This window comes from Trematomus bernacchii, unplaced genomic scaffold (genome assembly GCF_902827165.1).
Source record: "Trematomus bernacchii unplaced genomic scaffold, fTreBer1.1, whole genome shotgun sequence".
NCBI lineage: Eukaryota > Metazoa > Chordata > Actinopteri > Perciformes > Nototheniidae > Trematomus > Trematomus bernacchii.
The window spans coordinates 4,212,349-4,234,045 of NW_022987720.1; the positions used below are offsets into that span (position 1 = coordinate 4,212,349).

The window sequence follows — 21,697 nt, forward strand, 5'->3', positions numbered from 1 at the left end:
AGGCATGGCAAAGATGCCAGATGGTTGCTTAGCCCACAATGATCTGGAGTATACTGGAAATCCCAGCTTCCAACTGATCAGTGAGTAATCACACAGGCCTTCAAAGTATATGCTGAATTGGTCCAATATAGCAGTTACTCACACTTTAAACCAGGCATCACCAAGGCAGGCGACTGATGGTGGAGTGGGGGAGAGAATCGGTTCACTCTGACCAACAGGCTGTCCTTGAGCTGACTGATCACAGTTAATCCTCAATTATTGGATATAAAAAAATCACTTTAACGTGTCAAGGCCTTTGTCTGACCCGGCTGAAGGATTATTAACCTTTTCAAACCACAAGATCCGAGCCCAAATAAAGGGTTTACTGGCAGTGTACGACTCACACAAACTGGACAAATTAAAAAGTAATTGTGAAATGTAAATAATTGAAATATGGTTGCTTTGAATGTTGGAACAATACAAAAATACATCAACAGCTTCTTTCCTAATCCAGTTGCCATTTCATTATTTTCTACAGCTTCCTCAAGAGATCGGAGAGTTCTGAGACCAACGTCTGACTACTCATCCAAGATAATGATAATGGCATTTAAGTGCGGTGGATATCATTAGCATTAAATGGGCATCAGTGTGAGAGTCTTGTTCAGGAAAAATAAACCAACGACCGTGATCTATGTCCGTTACAAACTATTAAAGAATAATCATGTTCCTCTTTTAGAATGAGCCTTCTGTGAATACTCTGTTATTATCAAACTCTAAAATAAAGTTTAAGCGAAGGTAAAAGGAGAAAAAAACAATATGATTAATACAACAGAAGAAGCCCAAGGGCCAATTATTCTTTCATACTATGCAAATTAAGTGATCCACCTTCACCGAAGGCAATATACTGAATTTAAATAAAACTCAATATACATTCATTATTCTTCCAAACCACAATAATGGTGCATGATTTGACAGTCAAATGTGGCTGTTTTAGCTGCTTGATCGCATGTCACTCACTGGTGATGTAAATATAATCCGATGTAAAGATGCTGTCGTATAACATAAGGATTAACGTCTGGTCAAGAGGGGGAGAATGGGAGCAGACAGGAAGCAGACACGGAGCGAGAGTTCTGCAGGGCATTTGCACAGTTCTGTTGTCACACTGTGACTCGTTTATTCACAGCAGGGTATTTAATTACAAATGATTAATTCACCTTTGGTATTCCTTTTTAGGATAAGCACGAGCTGCCTTAATAACACAAAAGGAACAGAACACGAGAAATGTCCAACAACTATTCAGTTCGTTACGCTGAAGCAATCTTTTAAAAACAGTATCTCATTATTGACACTGTTACTCCTCACTTATTTTTGGCAATTCAATGAAAGCTGATTCTCTTACATTTGCCTAATATTGTGTAGTCCCTGCTGCATGTTACCTGCAATGAATTGGCCAAGTCCTTAGTTTCTAAAAAGTGAGAAATGTTTGACAGCATGCATTGTTCAAAGTGAAGAATTATATGGCAATTTTAAAAGCAAAACCATTTAAGGGGTACTCATCCTAAACAGGTGACCCTGGGTTAGTGCTGCTCGCAGCAACCTTGATGAATGGAGACAGGCATACAGTGGGGAAATGCAGCTAAAACTGTGAGGAGTCTATGTAGCAGGCGTTGCATGAATAACACTCCAGAGGGAAATTCACAAATACTAATATGAATAGAAACAGACTGCAGAAAATCAACAAGGAGAGACAGTATTACAATTGTCTTTGGTTCAGGTAAATCTAACAGGCATTATGGAAATTCAGGGAATTCAATTATATGATTGACCTTTTATTTACATTTGGGGGAAGAATAAAGATCTGGTTTCATGTATTGACTAAATTACTTAAGATTCATGACGAATGGCAGCGTGAGTAATGGAATTTCTTGCAGTCTTTTGCTGGAGGAAATTCTCCATTGTCTGAACATTTGAATTCTTGCTGTAGCTATTACTGGACACAATCATAGATGCTCCTGTGTTTTGATGCATATTTTGTCAGAACTTTTACTCTGAATATAAAGAAAGAAGACAAATCTGATCAAATTCTATAGAAACATCCTCTCCATTGCCGACTATTACACAGAAAAGTAGCTCATAGGGAAGACAACTCTCTTCTCTTTTGTGAGTGTGTGAGACAGACACAGGGAGACAGGTTGAATCAGAAAGGCTTGCACTCCTCTCTCTCTCCATCTCTCGGAGCGTTTTACACATCTGCTGTCACCACCTCTGGCATGGACACTGTAAAGATGCCCATGCATACATTTGCATTAATGCACCTGACTGCAAGTTATGGGTAAATCAATACTTAGATGTGCAATTCTACACAATAAGAATTGTAGCTGTAGTTTCACGACATCACACCCTGCTGTTGTGCAAGCAGCAAGTTTTACCTCCAAATTCACTAATACCATTTCCAATTCTTCACAGCACAAGCAAGCTAAATCAGAGCAGACACAAGAGGTGCATTGCTCCTGGAGAAAATGTTACTGTGACTGATGCAACACACAGAAAACCTGTTAGGGTGATAGGGACATGCCGTGCAGTGTGGTCATGTTTTCATTACATTACATACATTCCTCGTCGTCCAATCAGATTACATTCGTCATTATGCATCAGAAGGTGAGGAAACCAGAGGGAGACGGTGCTGAACCGAGCCAGAGCAAACTGCTGCTGGAAACACACTAATCTGACAAACCACAGATTTAAAGCCATTGTTGTGTTTCTAGGCTTGCTCATTTCACCACAGTTCAGTCTGATTTCCAAAGGGTGAGGCATGTGGATATTAAATTTAGGAAACAGCAGACAATCCAGGAATAACAAATAGAAAGCATGTGCGCTTGCTTCGGCTTTCTTTCTCTCTCTATATTATGGTGCAACCAGACAATGATCAAGCCAGTCGATCTTGAGCTTTGTTTGCTCTGACAAAATTGCGAACACTGTCTGCCTACCAAGATCCTCTTATCTATTATGGAGAAAACTGAAAACAATGTTCAATAAAAACTAGACAACTTAAGCCCGCTCAAAGATACTACTTGGCAACAGACAAAGACTCCAGATAAAATGTGATGTGAAAGACACATCTGCAACCTCTTCAATGACAATTGTTGCCATGGTAAAGCTGATGCACTTGAAACGTGGATTTCAGCTCGTCCTTTCCTCTTTCACTCAGGACACCGTTCAGCTTTAAGAGTGTTAGATTTCTGCCACCTCTTGGAATGACTGATTTCCTGTAATTACTTTTGAATGTTTGTCTATATAGGTTGGGTTATTTCTAATGTCTGGCACACTTTACTGTGGAATTCAGAGCAAAATATAATTAATACATGTTGGCTTCTTCGTCTATAGTCAACTATTTTGTTATTTTTGCTACGATTTAGGAGCTTAGTCTTTCTCTCATGCAACAATATAATCTGTTTGTGACTGCATTGTTATTCGTGTAAAAGCTGGCAGCATAGATTGATCACATTGTGTCTTTAAAACGTTGCCAGCTAGCTGTATTAGAGTAATCCAGCCAATCATTTAAGCACTTGTGTTTACTACTAGATTTGCCAATGACGAGTGAAGGATACGAACATTTAATTATAATAGGAGTTTTCTTTTTTTATATAGGTTTAGCATATTTCTCATACAAGTTGGATTTAGTCATTTCCACATTCTTATTTAACAAAAACAACGTTACCAGACAAACTCCTGTTGTCAGTCTCAGCACTCTGAAGAACTTGACACAAACTGAGCATTCATACAAAAAAATGTGCTGGGGTCAGCCAAAGCGCTTTAAAACAAACATCACAGTAGGGTGAAACTCTGTAACTGAACCACTTCAGGTCAGCAGACAATCTGGACACATGACAGGCTGATCTGTGTGGACAGACCCCCAGTGCATAGCACATCAAACACATGTGTCACCATTTGTTTACAAAACAGTGTCAGACGTAAGTGGAGGGTGTCAGGATTGTGAGTGGGTTCATGAATGAGGTCACAAGTGGATTTAGGCAGTACTATGCAAATGACCTTTCTTCTATGGATTTCAATGAGCACTAATCTGCCTGTATGACCTAGTCTCAACCCCCCTATTAACAAAGAGGCTCTGTCAGCAAGTTTCCCTATGCTGGCACACGCACACCCACACACGATGAAGCTTTGCCTCAAATAAACAAACAAGCCTAGTTGTATCTCTGTTCCTTCTTAGCTTTACTGAAACTATAATGAAGAAGCAACTCTTTCAAAGTAAATAATGAGATGGAACAGAAAAACACACAATTGTATAATTGATGCAAATGATGACCCCTCTGCAGAACAACATCTCTAGAGATGAGACTGCATACATTGACATTTACTAAGAAATCTGGGATGTTTAACACTTCTAAGTAAGCCACTTGACATTAAACAATTGTTTTCAATTCTGCTGTAGTGTGTGTGTAGTGCATGGTCTCCGTCAACATGACCCATGGCATATGATAGCTAAAGCCAAACTCATGTCTATTCATTGTATTTATTTACAGAGGAGAGGAACAAAGAGAAGGAGATGTCCTATCAAACTTACAGCTGGAACCTACAAAGGTTGATAGTTCTGCTGGTTTAACAGCTAAAATCATAGAGGTACATGAAATAATAACAAATAAACTGTCTTACCTTTATGTGAATGTTTGTTCCCCATCATAAGATGCACCCAAAAGAAAACAAAGAATAGCCAAGATGAGTGATTTGCTTTTTTTACATAATTGAAAACCATCTAAAAATGTATCAAAACACTCATGAGGGTTGAAGCTCGATCTTGATACAAGTTTTATATAACCTACAAAAGTGTCTTAAATATTAAGTCTTTTACTATCAATTTATGTTTTCGAAATCTAAAAATGTCTTTGCAGTGAATGCGTAATTTGCTTGGTGCTTCCAATGGTGTGCGCAAACTCTCCAACGGGTACAAATAATGAATCACATCTTCACGTGGACCTCCCAACTGCACTGAACAGACAAGCACGAGAAATATCAAAACATTCCCTCTCTCTCTGAATAAACAGCATATTAATGAGGACTTCCTGCATGTGTGGAAATGAGGGCTTGGCATGCCAAAGTCCCAGAGCGGGGCTCCCGTCACCCAGCAGCCACACTTCCCCTTTTGCCTCGGCCTTTTCCGTCTCAGTGGAAACCAGATGAACGATTCCACTCGACCTCTGACCTTCAGTAGGCAGATATGTGACACGCAGTTAGGAGCACATTAGCAGCTGAGAGCCTGCGGGCATGCCAGGATTGGCTGAGTCAGGATCCTCCTACAGGACATGCCTGCAGTCCAAGCCTTCAGGATTGAATGACTGTGGGTCCTCATCTATAATGATACATTCCTCCAAGGGCTTGGTATTTAACAGAAGGGCATTTGAGGCTCATAGAGCATACTGCGCTTCCACACACTCATTCTTTCAATACAGGGTGACCTACTTCTTTAGCATTGGCATGTGCCCCCTGCTTTCAAATCCTCAAGTGTGACATGCGAGATGGAAAGGGAATGAAGCAGTCTGGGGAATTGTAGCACTGGGCTATTTCCTGTCAATAAATGACACCCAAAAGACCTGATCTCCGTCATAATGATTACTGCAGCATGTCAGTGATGGCTGTCACTGGGCTTATTGTCCGCATTATCACAGGAGAGAATGCTACCAAAAACTCTCAGCGGTGCTCCTACATGTTGCCTTGGAAACCTATTACAGTAAAAAAAAAAAAAAAACACTTCCAGGGCTTGGAAAAAAAGGAAGGATGCCAGACTTGACATCCCATAATGAGTTGGTTGTGAATGGGGTTCAGTAGGGGGCTTCACTTGGGGCTGTGGGGACTGTCAACATAAATACCCAGGCCTCATGCTCCCTTTCAACAAGGGGAGAGTACCCAATAGAGAAGTTGTCACTGGGGAGGTCCACATTTGAAAAGGCTTAACAGCATCAAAATATTGTACTTGTTTACAGTCTGGGCTAAGTGTGGCTGCAGTGTTAATGTGTTAGAGTAGCAGACATCCAGTGTGGATGTCTAATAAGTGCTGGAGAAGAGATGATTCTTGGATAGCAGATGCCTTTTGAACACACACACACACAAAATGTCTCAGTTCCTGCTCGTGTTTTACGTCTCAGGGCTGTTTCAATTTCCTGGGGGGGGGGGCAGAGTGCTGACTCAATAGGAAGAGTCCTTGAGAAGAGCGCACATGGCCTTAAATCATCCACCGGACTACAGAGGCAAGGAGTGTTTGAGATGCCTAACATGATTAGTATTTCAGAACTGAACTGAATACAGACCAAAATGTGAACTCCTGCACAAAAGCCAAGTTGAGTGCAATTTTTAAATAAATAAAACATTTTTTTAAAGCAATTTGGTGAAGTATATATTTTTGCTCTGTTGAAAGGATCTTTTCACCCTTTTTCAGGACTGGCAGAAACATGCATGTCATCTCATTTTGTAATCATCAGTCTGCAACCCACCAGCAAACTTCGGTTAGAAAAAGATGTGAAGGCACACTCTTCTCAGATTTTTGACGACCCCAGAGGCTTGTAGATATCGAATAGCTTACATAACACAAATTCAGAGGCCCCTGTGGCCTATTAGGATGCTAACTGGTACTGAGATGCATGTCTGCTTTCTCACACAGCAGTTGTGATGATGTGCATCAAGAGTAGAGGCCTTTTTCACAGCAGGCATGTCAGGGAAGTGATGAGACCGCCATTAAAAAGTAGCTAGAACAAAAATGGTGCTGCTTCCTCTTCAGCGGGGAGCACGTAAATCTAAAAGTATTCATGAGGGGAGGCTTTCGGAAAAACCTGTGGATTCTAAAAAAAAGTATGTGTGTCACTTTTCATCATCCGTTTTACTAACTGGCACCCTTTTATTCAAAAGGTTCTACAATTTAGGTTTATCTAAGAAAGAACTTCAGGGAGACTTGAGAAAATGTTTGATCTTAAAGTTAGAAGATACTCTGAGATCATATCAAATGTACATTTTACTGCTAGATACTTCAGTAGCAGACCGGAGAATTGATATTCTATGGCAGTTCTTCTAATTGATTTGAAGTGACTACGAGAAGCAGACTGTTTGGTTTTGGACCTGCAGTTATAAAAAGCTAAGTAAGACTGCCTGTGCAGATACTTAAACTCTGGCGCTGTGCTGCCATTTCCTCTTCACTCTATGTTTTTTATACACCTGTAGTGCCATTTACTTAAGGGAAAAGGGTATTATTGGAGAGCCTAAAGCACTGGTTGGGCATTTAAACATTTATTTTTAAGAGCACCTGACTCTAAACAACCTATTCTTCATCTTCTGTGCAACTGTGCACATGGCACCATAGTGTTGCGTCTAAACCTTATGCCATATGGACTTTATGCCATATGGCTGTCTATATTTTCTAAAAGCAGTACACTTCACCTCATTGAAGCAAGAGAAAGCACATTGTTCGGATGGGATTCGGCAGAAGGAACACCAGTTTCTACTGCACTATAGTATTATCAATATTGCATATGTATTTACAACAGTATGTTTACTTATTCATATGTTTTACTCTGAAAACAATTACACTCGCTGTTTGTCGTTGTGTTTAGCTTCCCCAAACACAAGACACAATATATTGCAGCAGTAGCTCCCATGGCTAAACAGAGAAGACAAAGAAACATCACCTAAAGAAAAAAACGTCCTGATGGAACTTTAAATGAGTTTAAGCACTAAAGCACACACAAGCTACTACTACTACACAAACGACAACAGCTGCTACTACTACTACCGAGATTGAGGCAGCATGGGAAATGATCTAAATGTGTTCCTTCAGATTGTGTAAACATCATTGCTTGTGTGACCGGAATAAACATGTTGAGTCTCAGCCTCAGAGGACATAATGCCATTTCACAACAAAAGCCTCCTCAGCCTCTCCCCCAACTGAAGAGGGTTCATCATCAATATCCTGATTAGGATAACAGGAGAAGCCTCGCTCTAATCAACAACAAGAACACTTGAGCTCCGTGCGCTCTGTTGTGACTAGGCTGGGTAATGATCACGGTTAGGGCTTGATTTTTAGACAAACAAATTTAAGAAACAAGATGGTGGGTCTGCCTGCCCTACATTTATTTGCTGCAAAGGAGGGAATAGATCTTTGTTCTTCAGAAATGTAGAGCTGATGGTGGAAAAAGAAAGGAAGTGGAGGTTTTTGTATATGTTTGTTAAGGTGTATTGTACTTAAAGGTGGATGAAAAAAAAAGACAAGAGCATCAAAGCAGCAACATATTTACTGACATGTCTTCCTTTCCACTCCACTATATAATTTCCACACAAAGCCCAGACCAGAACCTCCGTTCCAAGCAGATTGTAAAATATGAATGGCCACTTTACATAACAATTGATATAAAACCGGCTGTGGGATTCCTGCATGACAATGAAGACCGTCTCCACACATAATCGCTGCCCTCTACTTCCACTGCTGCATTGTAGTCTACTTCCCAAAGAAGCCTAAGTAAGGCTTCCACCGGTGTCAGTAAAGACCTTTTGTCATTTTAGGGAAGAATTACCAAGGTTATCTGGCTCTCTGAATCAACTACACGTATGCTTGTTCCACTTGACGATCCTGAGAATGAAAGTGTATCATTTAGGGCACCCACTGCATTTTTGAGAATTTGGTTTTGACTAAGTCCGTGTGAAATGGGGGCACTGCTTGCTTGGGGGTGGGAGTGGTTGCAGTTAAAGAGGGGTAGGTGGGCTCACATTCAACTGTTCCATAAATGTAGTGGATCGGGGGAGATCAGAGCTGCAGGGGCTGCTGGGAGAAGAAGCCCGGTCCCGCAGCCCATTGTTCGGCACTGACAGTGTATTCCCATCTGAAGAAGGGGGCTGGGAGAGAGGGGGGGGGGGGACAATTTCAGCTCAAGGCCAGGGACATGGCTAAGTGACCATAACAAAGACTCATATCACAATACAGTCCGCCTGGGAGACGCTCAATGCCAAGCGTTCCCATGCTGCTGTCCATGGCACACATTTCCTGAGTGGTCTGCAGTATGGAGATTTGAGAATGAGGATACAAACCAAAAACGACGTGAAAATAATCCTAAATTAGGCTGCATGTCCCCTCACGGAAAAATAGATAATCAAGTAAGGAAAATTCCTGCAAGGTGCACCATTAACACGATACAGTTCACTCTCCATAAAGACGAGCACTCGCAGAGTCACTATATCTTCAAACCTCAGCGATCCTCCATACATGGTTTATGAACTGCTTCATGATCTAATGCTTCCTATATTAATAATTCACCTCTAAACTGCATTGGAGCATGGTGATAAGAGTAATTGCATCACACTTAAGGCTGCAAACACAACCTTATACATGCAGATGAAAACAGGTAACTATAAATATATGATTAGTATGATCGCGTGTGATAGTGGTAAAGCTTCCTTTAAAGTTCCCCAAGTGAGAGAGGATTGTTAATGACAATGAATTTAGATCCATCTCTGCTGGCTTCTCTTGGTGTAGGCTAGTTTGTCTGTGTTTGTCCAACTGTCTGTCTTTATCTCTCTCCCTCTGTTGGCTTGACAGGTCTGCCAGTCCGTCTATTTGTATTTCAGTTTGTCTCCCCTGCCTGTGAGTAAGTGGGAATGAGGTGAAACTGGGTGAGGAGGTTTGGCGGAGCAGAGAAAATTCCCGATGCATGACCCCTCCGCTCATGCTTGGACGGCGAGCTGTCAGTCGGCCAGTTTATCGTTTGGCTTTTGTTTTTGACATCATCTCTGTACAGTGTGGATTCATAGCGATGAGGTGATTTAAATGCTGTGACCATTAGATTTTAGGGACAGATTATCAGTCTGCTGTTGCTATACTGGGCCAATTAGAAAATTTAAAAAACAAGTGTTGAGCAATAGTTTGCTAAGCTGTCCTTAGAAAACTCCCTGCATCAGCTTCCCTTGTTTCTCCATAATTGTAAAACGAGGTAAACTAGAATGTTTATTGCTTATAATGAACTTCTTTAGCTCAAAATGCCATATTTCGAAATGAATAAGGATTTAGCCAAATCCTCTTTAAAACAAAGCTGATTATTAGAAATCTGTCACTTGACTCAAAAGTGCCTTTCAGTAAGAGTCATTTGAGGCCACTGTAGTGAAGACAAACTTTAAGATGGCTTTGCTTACCAATGAGACTGAAATGACTATGGTCAGCTTTCTGATGACTTTGTTCACACATTCAAGTCAAGCCAAGAACAAAATTGACTGTGTAGAACAAACCCTAAAACTAAACTGAGGATAAAGTGATCTAAGACCCTTGGATGATTGTGCCAGGCCCTCGAGGCCAGTCCCATCATGGAAAAAAGTTGGACCAGAGAAGACACTACGCATTTCCAGATTTGCCTGGGAGACAAAGTAGAATACTTTAAGGGCTATTAAAGTAATAGGTTGGTTAGAAAGAGCAGTGGTTTACAGATCTGCTGACATGACATTTGTGGTAGAGGTTCCACCGCAGCAGATGAAGTAAAACTAAGAGTTCAAATCTTAGACATTAACAAATGGTGAACTTAGAAGACTATGAGCATCCAAATATACAAAATGTATCAATACATGTTCATTAAGGGACGAGACTGCAGGAGGGAAAACACTCGCAGTGCTGTATTGTTGGGTGCATGTCAATTTCCGTGCATTTCTTTTGCCATTTTATTTTATGACTCAAAACCTGCTTGCACTGAGGTTTATAAACACAAATACAAATTGTCAGTTTACACGGCAAACGTTATTGTCTGTTAAGTTACCTCACTGTGTAGTTTAGGTAAGATTAGAACTGAAGAATGTGTTGCAAAGTTAACAAAAAACAAATCTAAACTTGACCAGACTTTACTCTGCAGCAGCCACAGGAGTCCAAACCCAACTGAAGCTTTAATAATGTGGAAACCAAACTCAGACCAATAATGGTTTTGGGACGTCCTCAGCAGTCACAGTGGAGACCCTATTCATCCCAGCATGAAGCAGTGTGGCGAGCAATTAACGTTTAATGAATAGAACAATTAACTGTAACGTGTAGAGAGGTCAAAAAGCAGCAATTAGCGTGATGAACTCCAGCCTTCCATACTGAGCATGTCTAGATTGATCCACTAATGAAGAGTTTGACTAGCTGACTGCAGCATATTTGGACGGAGCTGCTCGGGCCGGCTTAACCTCCTCTCAGAGAAAATGTATTACATGTTGAGGAAGATAAGAGCAGAATATCACCTGTGCCTTAGTCTTTATTTTATAATGATTTCATGTTAGGCTATACTGTCCAATGTTTCCAGAAAAATCCACATCTGATTTACAAATCTATAAATGTCCATTTGTGCTGTCAAACACACATTATCAATGATTTTAGATTAAACCCATCTTTGCAGTTTGTATAATTTTCAGCTTGACTAAGCATCTGCGACTACTTGCTCCCAACACTTACCTCAATTAGTATTAGTTCAGGAGACATTATGCAAGTCAAGTGTTCACTCGCAGGTAACTACTTGCACACACATCGTTTAGCTTCCCACACAAATTAAAATGTGTGTTGGAATGTGCTGGAACCCAGAAATATTTTGTAAATGCTTATAACATTTAACACCGCAAACCACACGAGACAAAGGCATACCTACGAAACGCCGCTGCCTTTGTAAAAAATACACGTGCAATACACGACAGTACGTTGTGTTTGCGGAGGCGTGTTTTAGGAATGTAGTAACTGCCAGGTAATTAGGGTTCAGATTCAGGTATGCAGAGCCGCAGGGAGACAGGCAGACAGACACTCCGTGGGTTTAGCATGGCTTAATCCCCTGCCGAGCACTGCCACTACAAAAGCACTCAGGTAGGGACATATCGACACTGGTGTGGTCTCCATGATCAAAGCTTTCAGTGCAGCCCTGCCCTCATGCCTTGGAAATGGACCAATTAGGGATAAGGGGGGGGGGGTTGAGAGGTGGTTGTGCTGCGTTCCGAACACCAAGCTGGCAGCAGCTTCAGACAAGGTAATTATACACACTCTCAATGTCTGTCTCTCCAACACTCATACTCACTGCTATCATGCCTCACTCATCTCTCTACACCCCTACATTATATCCCTAAAACACAGTCCAAGATAATATGGCCTGACATGAGCTGAACTGTAGCTACATGTAGGACAATTAAACTCTGTTGTAGGTAGCGGTGCTTTAACCCCTCCCTAAATTGCTCACTGCTTTAAGAAACCCTCCACCAGGTAACGTCAAGGAGAATAGCAACCCAGCATACAACTCTGCCTTCATCATTCTGATTTACAGAGCTTGTCTGAGCCCCATGCCATGCAGGGGATGCTGTCATTGTTCATTTTTTAACAGCATCTTCATAGGAAAGAGGATTAATTCATCCAGTTGGGGCAAATCTCGAAGCAGGGCTTGAGAAAAATTACAAGAATGTGCTTTGTCATGTTTTTAGAAGAGCAGATTTATACATTTCACATGCATACAAGCAGATAAATAGTTCTGAAGCAGTTTAATGATGCTAAACTATTTGATTCACTTAAATTTAAGCCGTAAATCAAATTGCCAAAAATATTAACTGGTTTCAGTTTGTTGTGCGTTATGATTTGAAAATAAGAGAGCTGCTTAATTAAATAGCTTGAGCAATATTTAAACTTTAAAGCACATGTATTGCTGATCAAATGTTAACACTTGGCAATAATCCCAACCTCTACGTCTGCCATGTAAACCAGCAACACATTTTGTTTGTGAGATTACAGGACAAACATTTGGTTTGATTTTAACATCTTTCTGTTTGTCTCCACGGCAACTTGTATCAAAGCCCATTTAGCGTGCGACCTCCCAGCGTGTAGATGCGTGGGAGTCAGGTGTAATTAGACTTCTTGGACTATATGTAATACATGACTACCTAAGGCAATACAGTAAAACCAGCCCTTACGATGACTGACGGCATGCAAACAACGCCTGTACAGAATGCAACAAAAAAATATTTGTTACTTTTTATGACAGAATTTAATGATCCCCTCCAGAGTAATCACAGCGAGTGCAGTAATGAGTGTGTGCCACACAGAGATGTAGAGCGAGGGAAAACATGTGCGGATGTGTTGATTTGCAAGTGTGTTTGCAATCTGGATCCTGACACAGACAGATGCTCAGGCCTGCTCTCTTGTCACTCTCCATCCTGTTGGGGCACTTGATATCTTCATTTTTACCCATCTCCAACGTTCAAAGAGGACTACAGGGTCATTATGGCGTACATGTACAGCGCCTAAAGCAGAGGCTGCATGGTAGGATCCATTAAGTTTACTTCACATTTTCTGGATTGAAGAGAGAAGGTTTGTTTCTGCATTTGCGTACTGGAATCTGCCTTCTGTGCATTGGACTATCAAATGTAGCCTTGATATTAGATACATGATACAAACATGACTCAGACATGAGTTTTGAAGGGGAATTTTTAACATGTCACACTTTATTTAGTATGAAAATTACATTATTTTGGAAAATCACAAAGGTTTTCTGTGAGCCAACTAAAGTTGACAATACTGTGACCTTTTCACCTTGTATTTCAAAAAACAAACCTAGTGTACTAAACTGACAAAGGTACTTTCAAACGTTGTGATTGTTTAATGACTAACCTTAGATTAAACAAGGTTAGTTAGTTTAGTATTGATAATGCAGTTTGAATTCATTCCTGAACATACTATGTGGTCATGAAGACAGGCTATCTGGACGCTGCTGAAACCTTGGACCAGAATAGCTCTGATAATGTATCTGTCATGAATGTGTGTCATCAGGACCTTCTTCCTAGCACCACTGTGGAAAAGTAAATGGCTGTACTGCCTGCCTGGCTTGCTTTATTTAAAGTGGTTACCATGACTGTGTGATACACATACTGTGGCTTACATATGTAATTTAAATACAATATATCTCCAAACGCTTGAGGTAGTGACATTTATACTACCACAAGCATAACATTAATATTCCAACATGGACCTTATGTCTTAATGTTGAGATTATCATTTGAGAAGTCTTGTTAGGGAATGAAGAGAAGAGTTGTGTTGAATTGTAAATGACAGCTTGCTCAGTGAAATGTTGTCTTTCTAACCAAGGTCACATGTCGGGGAATAAAAGTAGCTTAAAAGCCAGTTGATCATGTGAGAAACAGCACAGCAGTAGTGACCCCCTCTCATCTCTTCCTGCTTAAATGAGAAGGCCAGCTGAAAATACAGCTTTCCCACATTTGCACAGGATCCCAGGAGATGGGTGGTCAAGTCAGAAACTCCCTTACATAACAAAAAAGAGAAAATCCAGCGAGTGGATGTGTCACTGTAGCACTTAAGAAATGACATGATGCGTCTCCTTTTCCAGGTATTGTTTTTTGACTAACAGGTGCAAAGTTGTGAACATTGTTTATGAATTATTGGACATAGGATTTTCTAGAGGTGGAAAAGTGATCGAATGCACATGAGATGGTAGATTATATAAAGTGCAAAGTAAACTTGACAATGCTTAGCTGTGGCAACTGACAACTGAGTGTGTGGGCTGTATCATGGTGTTGGATGACAACACTTTAGTGTTGTGTCAGAGTAGTGAGGTGAAAGGTCATTGTGATAGCCATCAGTCCTTACCACACCCAGCTCTCCTAAGAGGTAAATACTAGTACTTGGTTATAAAGATGATTTAAAAAGGCCCTAAACACAAGCTGTTTAAGAAAAGAGGCCCGAAGTGGGTGTATGTGTCTTTTTCCATCTGATGGGAACATAATCTGTCTCTTTTTAGTGCTCCAAATAACCATTTTGCTAATTGACTTTCTCTGTTCTCTCAGGACAATAGAGGCTGGTCCTTGACTTCTTTATAACTTCCCCTTTATGAGCCCTTGGCTGATTATGCCTTTAAGAAGCCTTTAATAAAAACTAAGCAAACAGAGCTTCAGCAGAGCACATGGAAAACCAAGGCTGTTGTGAAAGGCTTTCTCCCCCATTATGGCAAAATGCCAGCCCTGTAGCATGGGACAAAGATGAGGAGGATATTTGCCAAAAAACATAGGCTAAATGAGAAGCTAGTGAAAAGCGTTCACTGAAGTGTTTCACAGAGGGTAATGAAAAGCTCTGGGTCTAGCCTTATATTAAGTATTTGTCGTATTACAATAACATGCATAGTTCGGAAAACAGGATGGAACAAATATATAACACTGATGCTTAAATACAAATCCGTGCACTGTTTTTAATCTTCAGATCTATGGAGATTCTCTGTGCTGTCTGTTTAAATATTGGTGACACTGCAGTGGAAATATATATGAAAGCTTGGATTCCAACACATTAGATTTTTTTTTTTTTAAAGGATTTTCACACCAAGCCTTGGCAGTTGTCCAGTCAGCCCGAAGGCCCTTTCTAACCAGTGGGCCGACAAGGGGTCATCTCAAAAAGAAACTTAATTTCCTGCCAGAAAAGAGTGCTGGGATACTAATCTAGATAAAAGGACTGAAACAGGAAGTGAGGTGAGTGTTTGACATGCAAGGTGGTGAACTTCCTGTTTTTTTCCCTTCTTTGTAATGGAAAGCTAATAAAACAGTCAGTTAAAAAGGTACCTTGCCTTCTGCTTACCCCCCCACCCCCAGACAGGAACAACACCTCTGGGTGTCCACTGCATTTCTTACATTCTTCAGGGCCGTTAAGCTGCAGGCCTCATGATTCCCACCCTACACATTTGATCAGCTGTTCTGTGGGAATTGAAGAAACGACTTGAACGTCAAACTTTCCTCCAAGCACCAACCAAGCCTTGTTAAACCAGCTTAAACAACGCGTCTACATATTTACTACCCTCTCTCTCTCTCTCTCTCTCTGCACGACACCCAGGTTTTTATCACCCACCCATCGGCACACTGCTGGACACATGCCTCCGCAGTCCGCTTCAATAGACGGAAATTGGGAATGCAAATCAGACAAGTGAAAGGACATGCGGCTCCATCAGCTTCCATACAAACAATGGAGAATCTTCCAGTGTTTAGCCTCCACTTCCTCACGAATCACAGCACTAACAATAAGGCTCTATTATGTCTACCAATTCTAGAAGCAGTTTTTGGATGGGACCTGGATTAGAACACATTTTAAAGAGATTTCATTTAATTGAAGAGGTATTTCACTAAACAAAAACTGGAGGAACATAAGGGGGATGGATTAAGTGTTATTAGATGTTTCCAATCAAATAACACTTAATTTTTGCTACACTTATCTGATAATTAAAAAAACCCTTCTACTTCATTGCATTAGACAAGGTCTCGAATGTCATCAGATACCCACTAGGTTGGGTTCAGAATCAGAATACCTTTATTAGTCCCACAGAGGGGAAATGTACGTTCTTTTGTGTTTTGAGATAACAATAGCGTGCCCAGTAAGCAGCTCGCTGGCACCATATACAGCACCTCTCCAAAACTCCAAAAAACAGTTGACAGTTTCTTCTCAACATATTTATTGTCAATACAAAGACATTTATTTTAACCAAAACAATAAAAGATAACTCTACGACCCCAGTGCATTGACAACAGGCAAATAGGCAGCACCATCTTCTCTGCTTATTGTTCCCTGATGAGAAATGTGCAGTCGTAGGACAAGTGTTTGTTTACATCATAAGAAATAATACTCTCTCAGACAAGGGGTCTCTACGGCCTTGATAAGGATCATGGGTATTTATTACACCCAGCAGAGCCCATTCGGTGAATTGTTTGATAATAATCTAGAACACGCTAGAGAGGATTTCTGAATCGTAGCATTTACACTGCCTCTGGTTTTTGCATACTGGCAAACAATGGAGACAAAGCTGGTAACACAAAGATGAGCAGAGGGCTGTCAGACTGCTCCATGAGGATCCCTGCTTATTTTGAGCACAGAGGACAGTTTAAATGTGGATGGAGATCGTGGATATACTATACAAGGAACATCCCTTGAGACTGACATTGTGTGTCCTGTAATTGCCCCGAGTCTGGCTCTCTGCTCTCAGACTCCACTGGGGTTGTCATCTTGTGTCAAAGGCAGAAAGAAGAGCGATATCCTTAGGCCAATCACAGCCCAGTAAGTCAAACCTCCATCAGCTGGTCACAGCACAATCTCTCACACTCTCCTCACTCCTCCTGGGGAGAAAAGCACTGGGCTGGAGCCAATTCAAAACTACAGGGTTAGACACATACACAAAGAGAGAGTCAGAATGTCAGAGAGAGACCTTGACCTACTCATTCCCCACCAAAACCTCAGTGGCCAAGCTTTGGCTTTAAATAAATACAGCCTTCAAAACAATAGATAGCTTACCCTTTGAAACTTAAACTTTGTTTTAGCCCTGGTTTGTCAAATAATCCCTCAACAATCCTTAATCTCTTTGGGATTTAAAATCAAGCAAAGTGGCAGACATACACAAGAGATTACAAATACTGCACAAATGTGAATACTCAGTTAAAAAAGACAAGCAAGTACTGAAAAGGGTTCATTTAGATTATGTGGATACACGAGGTAGATAATGTCATCATGATTGGATATCGCCACATGAAAAACAGCATATCTTCAGGATCTGCTTCAGTTCAAAGGGCATGTGATAAAAAGCGGTTACACACCTGCGCATCATTATTTGCATATCCAAACAGACAATTCAACTGACACACGGACATAACCAGGAATTAACAAATACCTTTGGGAATGATTCCCAGTCTTACTTCTTCTGTTGAATCTCTTTCGTAAAGATTTGAGTAAAACTCCATCCATTTTCAGAGAACCCATAACTACTCAAAACGGTCAAGTGTGCAAATTATTAACAGGTTAAAGAAAAGATCCACTTGAGTGTGCCATAAGGCCAGGACAACTAACATACTTGACTTCTAGGTAATTCATTCTCTATGAAATTATGTCAATCATAGAATTATTCAACTCAAAAGTCCATGCCAACCAGCTCACTCAACTTGAAAGTGTCAGGTTAAGCATTCAGTTGTAAATAAAACTATATGTTACCGTCAGCCCCAGTAAAAACGACAAAGGTCTCGGCCTCTGACTCCTCAATGGCCTGCAGTGCCTCCTTGTATGTAAGCAGTCATTCAGTGGAGGCCTCACAGCTGGTAAAGCATATTATTCAGACACTTCTGAAGAAAAGGTCACTAGCAGTCCTGTAAAAACAAGAGGCCCTTTCAGCCTGGTTCCAGGAGTGCGACAGCATACCCAGCTGGGCGCTCTTCATTTACTGTCTCTGCCATTGATAGCCCATTGACCATTCATCACAGCAAAAAGCCAGGGCTTATATCCTCATGGGCCTGGTTAATCCACCCACACTGAATGCAGAGGCAAGTCAGTGGACAGGTGAGGTCAGAGTAGATTAATAATCAGAGTGTAAATCTTTTCCTCCTACATGAAATCACAGACAGGGTGAAAGCTCCGTTAGGATCTCCTCTCTGCACTCTGCTCATTGATCTTTGGCAACTTCACTCCCATCATTCACTGTGACACAAACCACTCACACTTCTGCAAAGTGCAGCAGGGCTGAAATGTTTAGGCATCGCACTGGCATTTACCTATGGCTCAGTTTATTTGACCTTATTTTGATGTTAAAACACATGATTGCAATACGCCATTAACAAAAGTGGTGCATCTGTCTGACTTACAGTAGAGTAGGCTTTCAACAACATGACATATGAAGCAGGCAACAGCCCCATATAAACTTCATAACAACCACCACTGCAAATCATCTGTTTAGTTAAGAAAATTATATTTTTGTGTGGCCTTTATAACCAACTCTTGTAAATAATGTATCAAATTGAGTCAAAAGTTGAGAGACTGTATGCATATTTTCAAAGTGAATATCAGACTTATTGACTTTTTATGTGGCAAATGTTGCTGTGTATGAGAATAGGACAGGAGACGCTTTGCTCCATTGTTTGAATGACATTTGACAGGTGGTGGTCCCTATTGTGCCATATGACCATCATGACCTGTGTTTATCCATGTTCCTCTTACCTTATTAGAGTAGGGCGGCTTTGAGAGGTTGATGCCATCTCTGATGAGCTTATCCCTGATCATGATCTTCAGCTTCAGCTTGGGGTAAATCACCAGCTCCCTCCTGTTGCCCAGCGTCAGGTTCCTCTGCGCGCCCATGTACCCACCGTTGCGCCCAACCCGCTCACTGTTGGGCTCTGTCCAGGACTTGGATCCCCGCAGTTTGGACTCGTACTGGTCCACCATGTGACTGGTATAAAGCTCAGCTGCGGGTGGCATCGGCTCCAGGGTGAAGTAGAGTCCACTGGCCGTCTCGTTGGCTTCATCTTTTAGCCTTCTCACCGCGTCGTGAATCCTCTCCCTGTGGTGAGGCATGTAGACGCCGATGGCATCCAGGTCGGGGTCGCCTATTTGTTTGCAAACCTCCAGATCGTCATATCCATTATCCACAAAAGCCTCGACGTACTGGGCAAGCTGGAGGGTCTTCAGCCACTCGAAAACGATAACAGGTCCGTTGCTTGTCATTTTGGCTGTTGCCAGATTGGCTACAACTTGGTGGGGAAAAGTCTAAGTAATGGTTACTTTCCCATGCGGCGTTTCAAACTCATGATAAGGTCGCTAAAACAATGTCCTATCTTTGAGTATTAGCGAAGTAAAGGTAACTGAATTAAATAGTGTGCGGATTATCCATACCAACTGTTAGTTAACCTAAACCCGTTTTGTCCGCGGTGTTTGCAGACATAAAAACAGAGCTGTAAGTGAATTAAAGGCTCAGCCTGACGGACAGTATGACTGTAACACCTGTCAATATTTACACATTGGGATCACTTCAGTTTCACTTCAACAGCTTTCAAATCCCAAACGTCATCTTAGCATGTAATTGACTTAGGCTACCATGCACAGTCAATCCGAATAATAAGGAGTTCTTTAACAAATAAGCTTGCCGTTGCTCAAACTATTGTCATTCAAATAGCTGCTTTCCCAGATTTCGTCCGTTACGCACGGCAGCTGCTGCGTCGTTTTCACGGCTGATCCCGCTTCCTTGTAGTCCTCTGTATCGCCGAACGACAGTGCGATGAAAAGATAAATCCAAATGATCCAAAACGGGCTTCAAAATGACAGAAAGTCGGCTGCCGAAAATTGACGGCAACCTCCCGGTTCCGCGTCCAACAGCCGCTCAGTCTACGCGTAGTCCAGTTCCTGCACCCGGCACATCACCACACTGGAGCTGCAGCCAGGAGCCAACATGCTCACTGCTGCTCCTCTACCGTCCACGCCCCCCAAATCTCGCCGTACCCATTTAAAAATAGTGATGCCAGAGCGTTTTTTCCCCTTCTCCCAACTTGTCACGCCGCTTCGGGACACACAGTGTGTCACAAGATTCCCACCGACTTGGCCGAAGTTACTCCAAAGTGAAAGAGCATGTTATACCTGTCGCACGGCTGAAATGGATATCCGAGCTCCTGGTTTGTGTCACGTTGTTCTTCCCCTACGATGTGATTTCGTTCTCCGCACCTCTCTCGCTCGCTCTCCCCCTCTCTATCTCTCTCTCTCTCCCTCTCTTACACACACACGCTCTCACTCATTCAGCCTTTCCAGGTTTGGTTTCTCAATACGCATGAGCTCCCTCTATGTGGTAACTGGGGAACTGAAGATTTCACAGCACAGGAGCTGATGTAATAGGACAAACTAAGATACCAACTCCTCCATCCATTATCTGTATGCACAAACATTTGATGCAATTTCATTAAGACTTTACAACATTTGAAAGCAAGTATAGTTCCACTCCCTACATTAAAGTGCATCACTGGATGCCATCCTTATTGGTATGAGAAAAGTCCAACTGTCTGTCTCTGTCTTGCTCTGTTTTCATAGATAACTAAGGCAATAACTCTCCTTGAATATGACCAGTCCACTCTGTCCAAATGGGTGCCAAGCGGGCCGGTGCTGATGCATGCTTTAGCAAATGTGATCTGACAGCTTGTTAGGGGTCAGTTTGATACAATCACCATCTCGGCTGAGGGCTGGAAGTGATTTGCCTCGGCACATTATGACATGCGGCAGGGCTGGAGAACAAACACACCAGTCAAGGAGGAGTTGAGAAGCATATTAAACAGTCTCTTTTTGGAGAAGCAGTGTCAAAAATGTGCCAGAAATGCATGTCAGAATGTCAGAGGAAGAGGTGTGCACCTGTGAAGATCCTTCATTCTCCAAGACCTATCACTCTGGAGTTAGTTGACATTTCCCGTGATTTACCCGTCTGCTTCTGACATCAAAAATTACTCAGAAATGCTCTATTGTCCCTCATCCTTTGTAAATACTGCTATGATGTGGTTTGACTGACAGGAGCAATAGGGGTTAAACGTGTGCAGAATGTGATATGATACATTAGAGCTGGGACTGACATCAGAATTCATAATGATTATGCAGCTAGTCCCTAGCAAAATAAACCAAAAGTGTCTGTGTTAATACTGAAGAACGTCATTTTGGTTGGTACCCCTGTTACACAGTGTGACCTTCCAAACAAAGCTCAAAAGACCCACATATAGAAACATTAAAAAGATAAATTACATTTAAACACCATAGTATCCCAGCTGATGTTCCACCTAAACTTAAAAATAATGTTAATACAAGGGACAACATTTAAAATTGACCCTGAACACAAACCTATTACACTGGTTTGCCGGTTTGTTGCCAATCTCTCGTATATCAGATTAAAACATACACTGCCCTCCCCTCCCCATT

General features: G+C 41.5%; 1 protein-coding gene across 2 annotated transcripts in view; it reads right to left on the reverse strand.

Annotated features, from left to right (window-relative positions):
* The window catches only part of sash1a (SAM and SH3 domain containing 1a), a 152,742-nt gene extending 132,316 nt beyond the window's left edge, over positions 1-20,426 (reverse strand). Inside the window, exon 1 of one of the 2 annotated variants that reach the window (XM_034143713.1) lies at positions 18,974-20,426. In XM_034143713.1, the coding sequence (XP_033999604.1) occupies positions 18,974-19,477 (504 nt within the window). In that variant the 5' untranslated portion in view covers positions 19,478-20,426. The remainder of the gene's footprint in view (positions 1-18,973) is intronic. The other variant, XM_034143712.1, reaches the window with a different exon arrangement.
* Between the last annotated feature and the right edge of the window lie 1,271 nt (positions 20,427-21,697).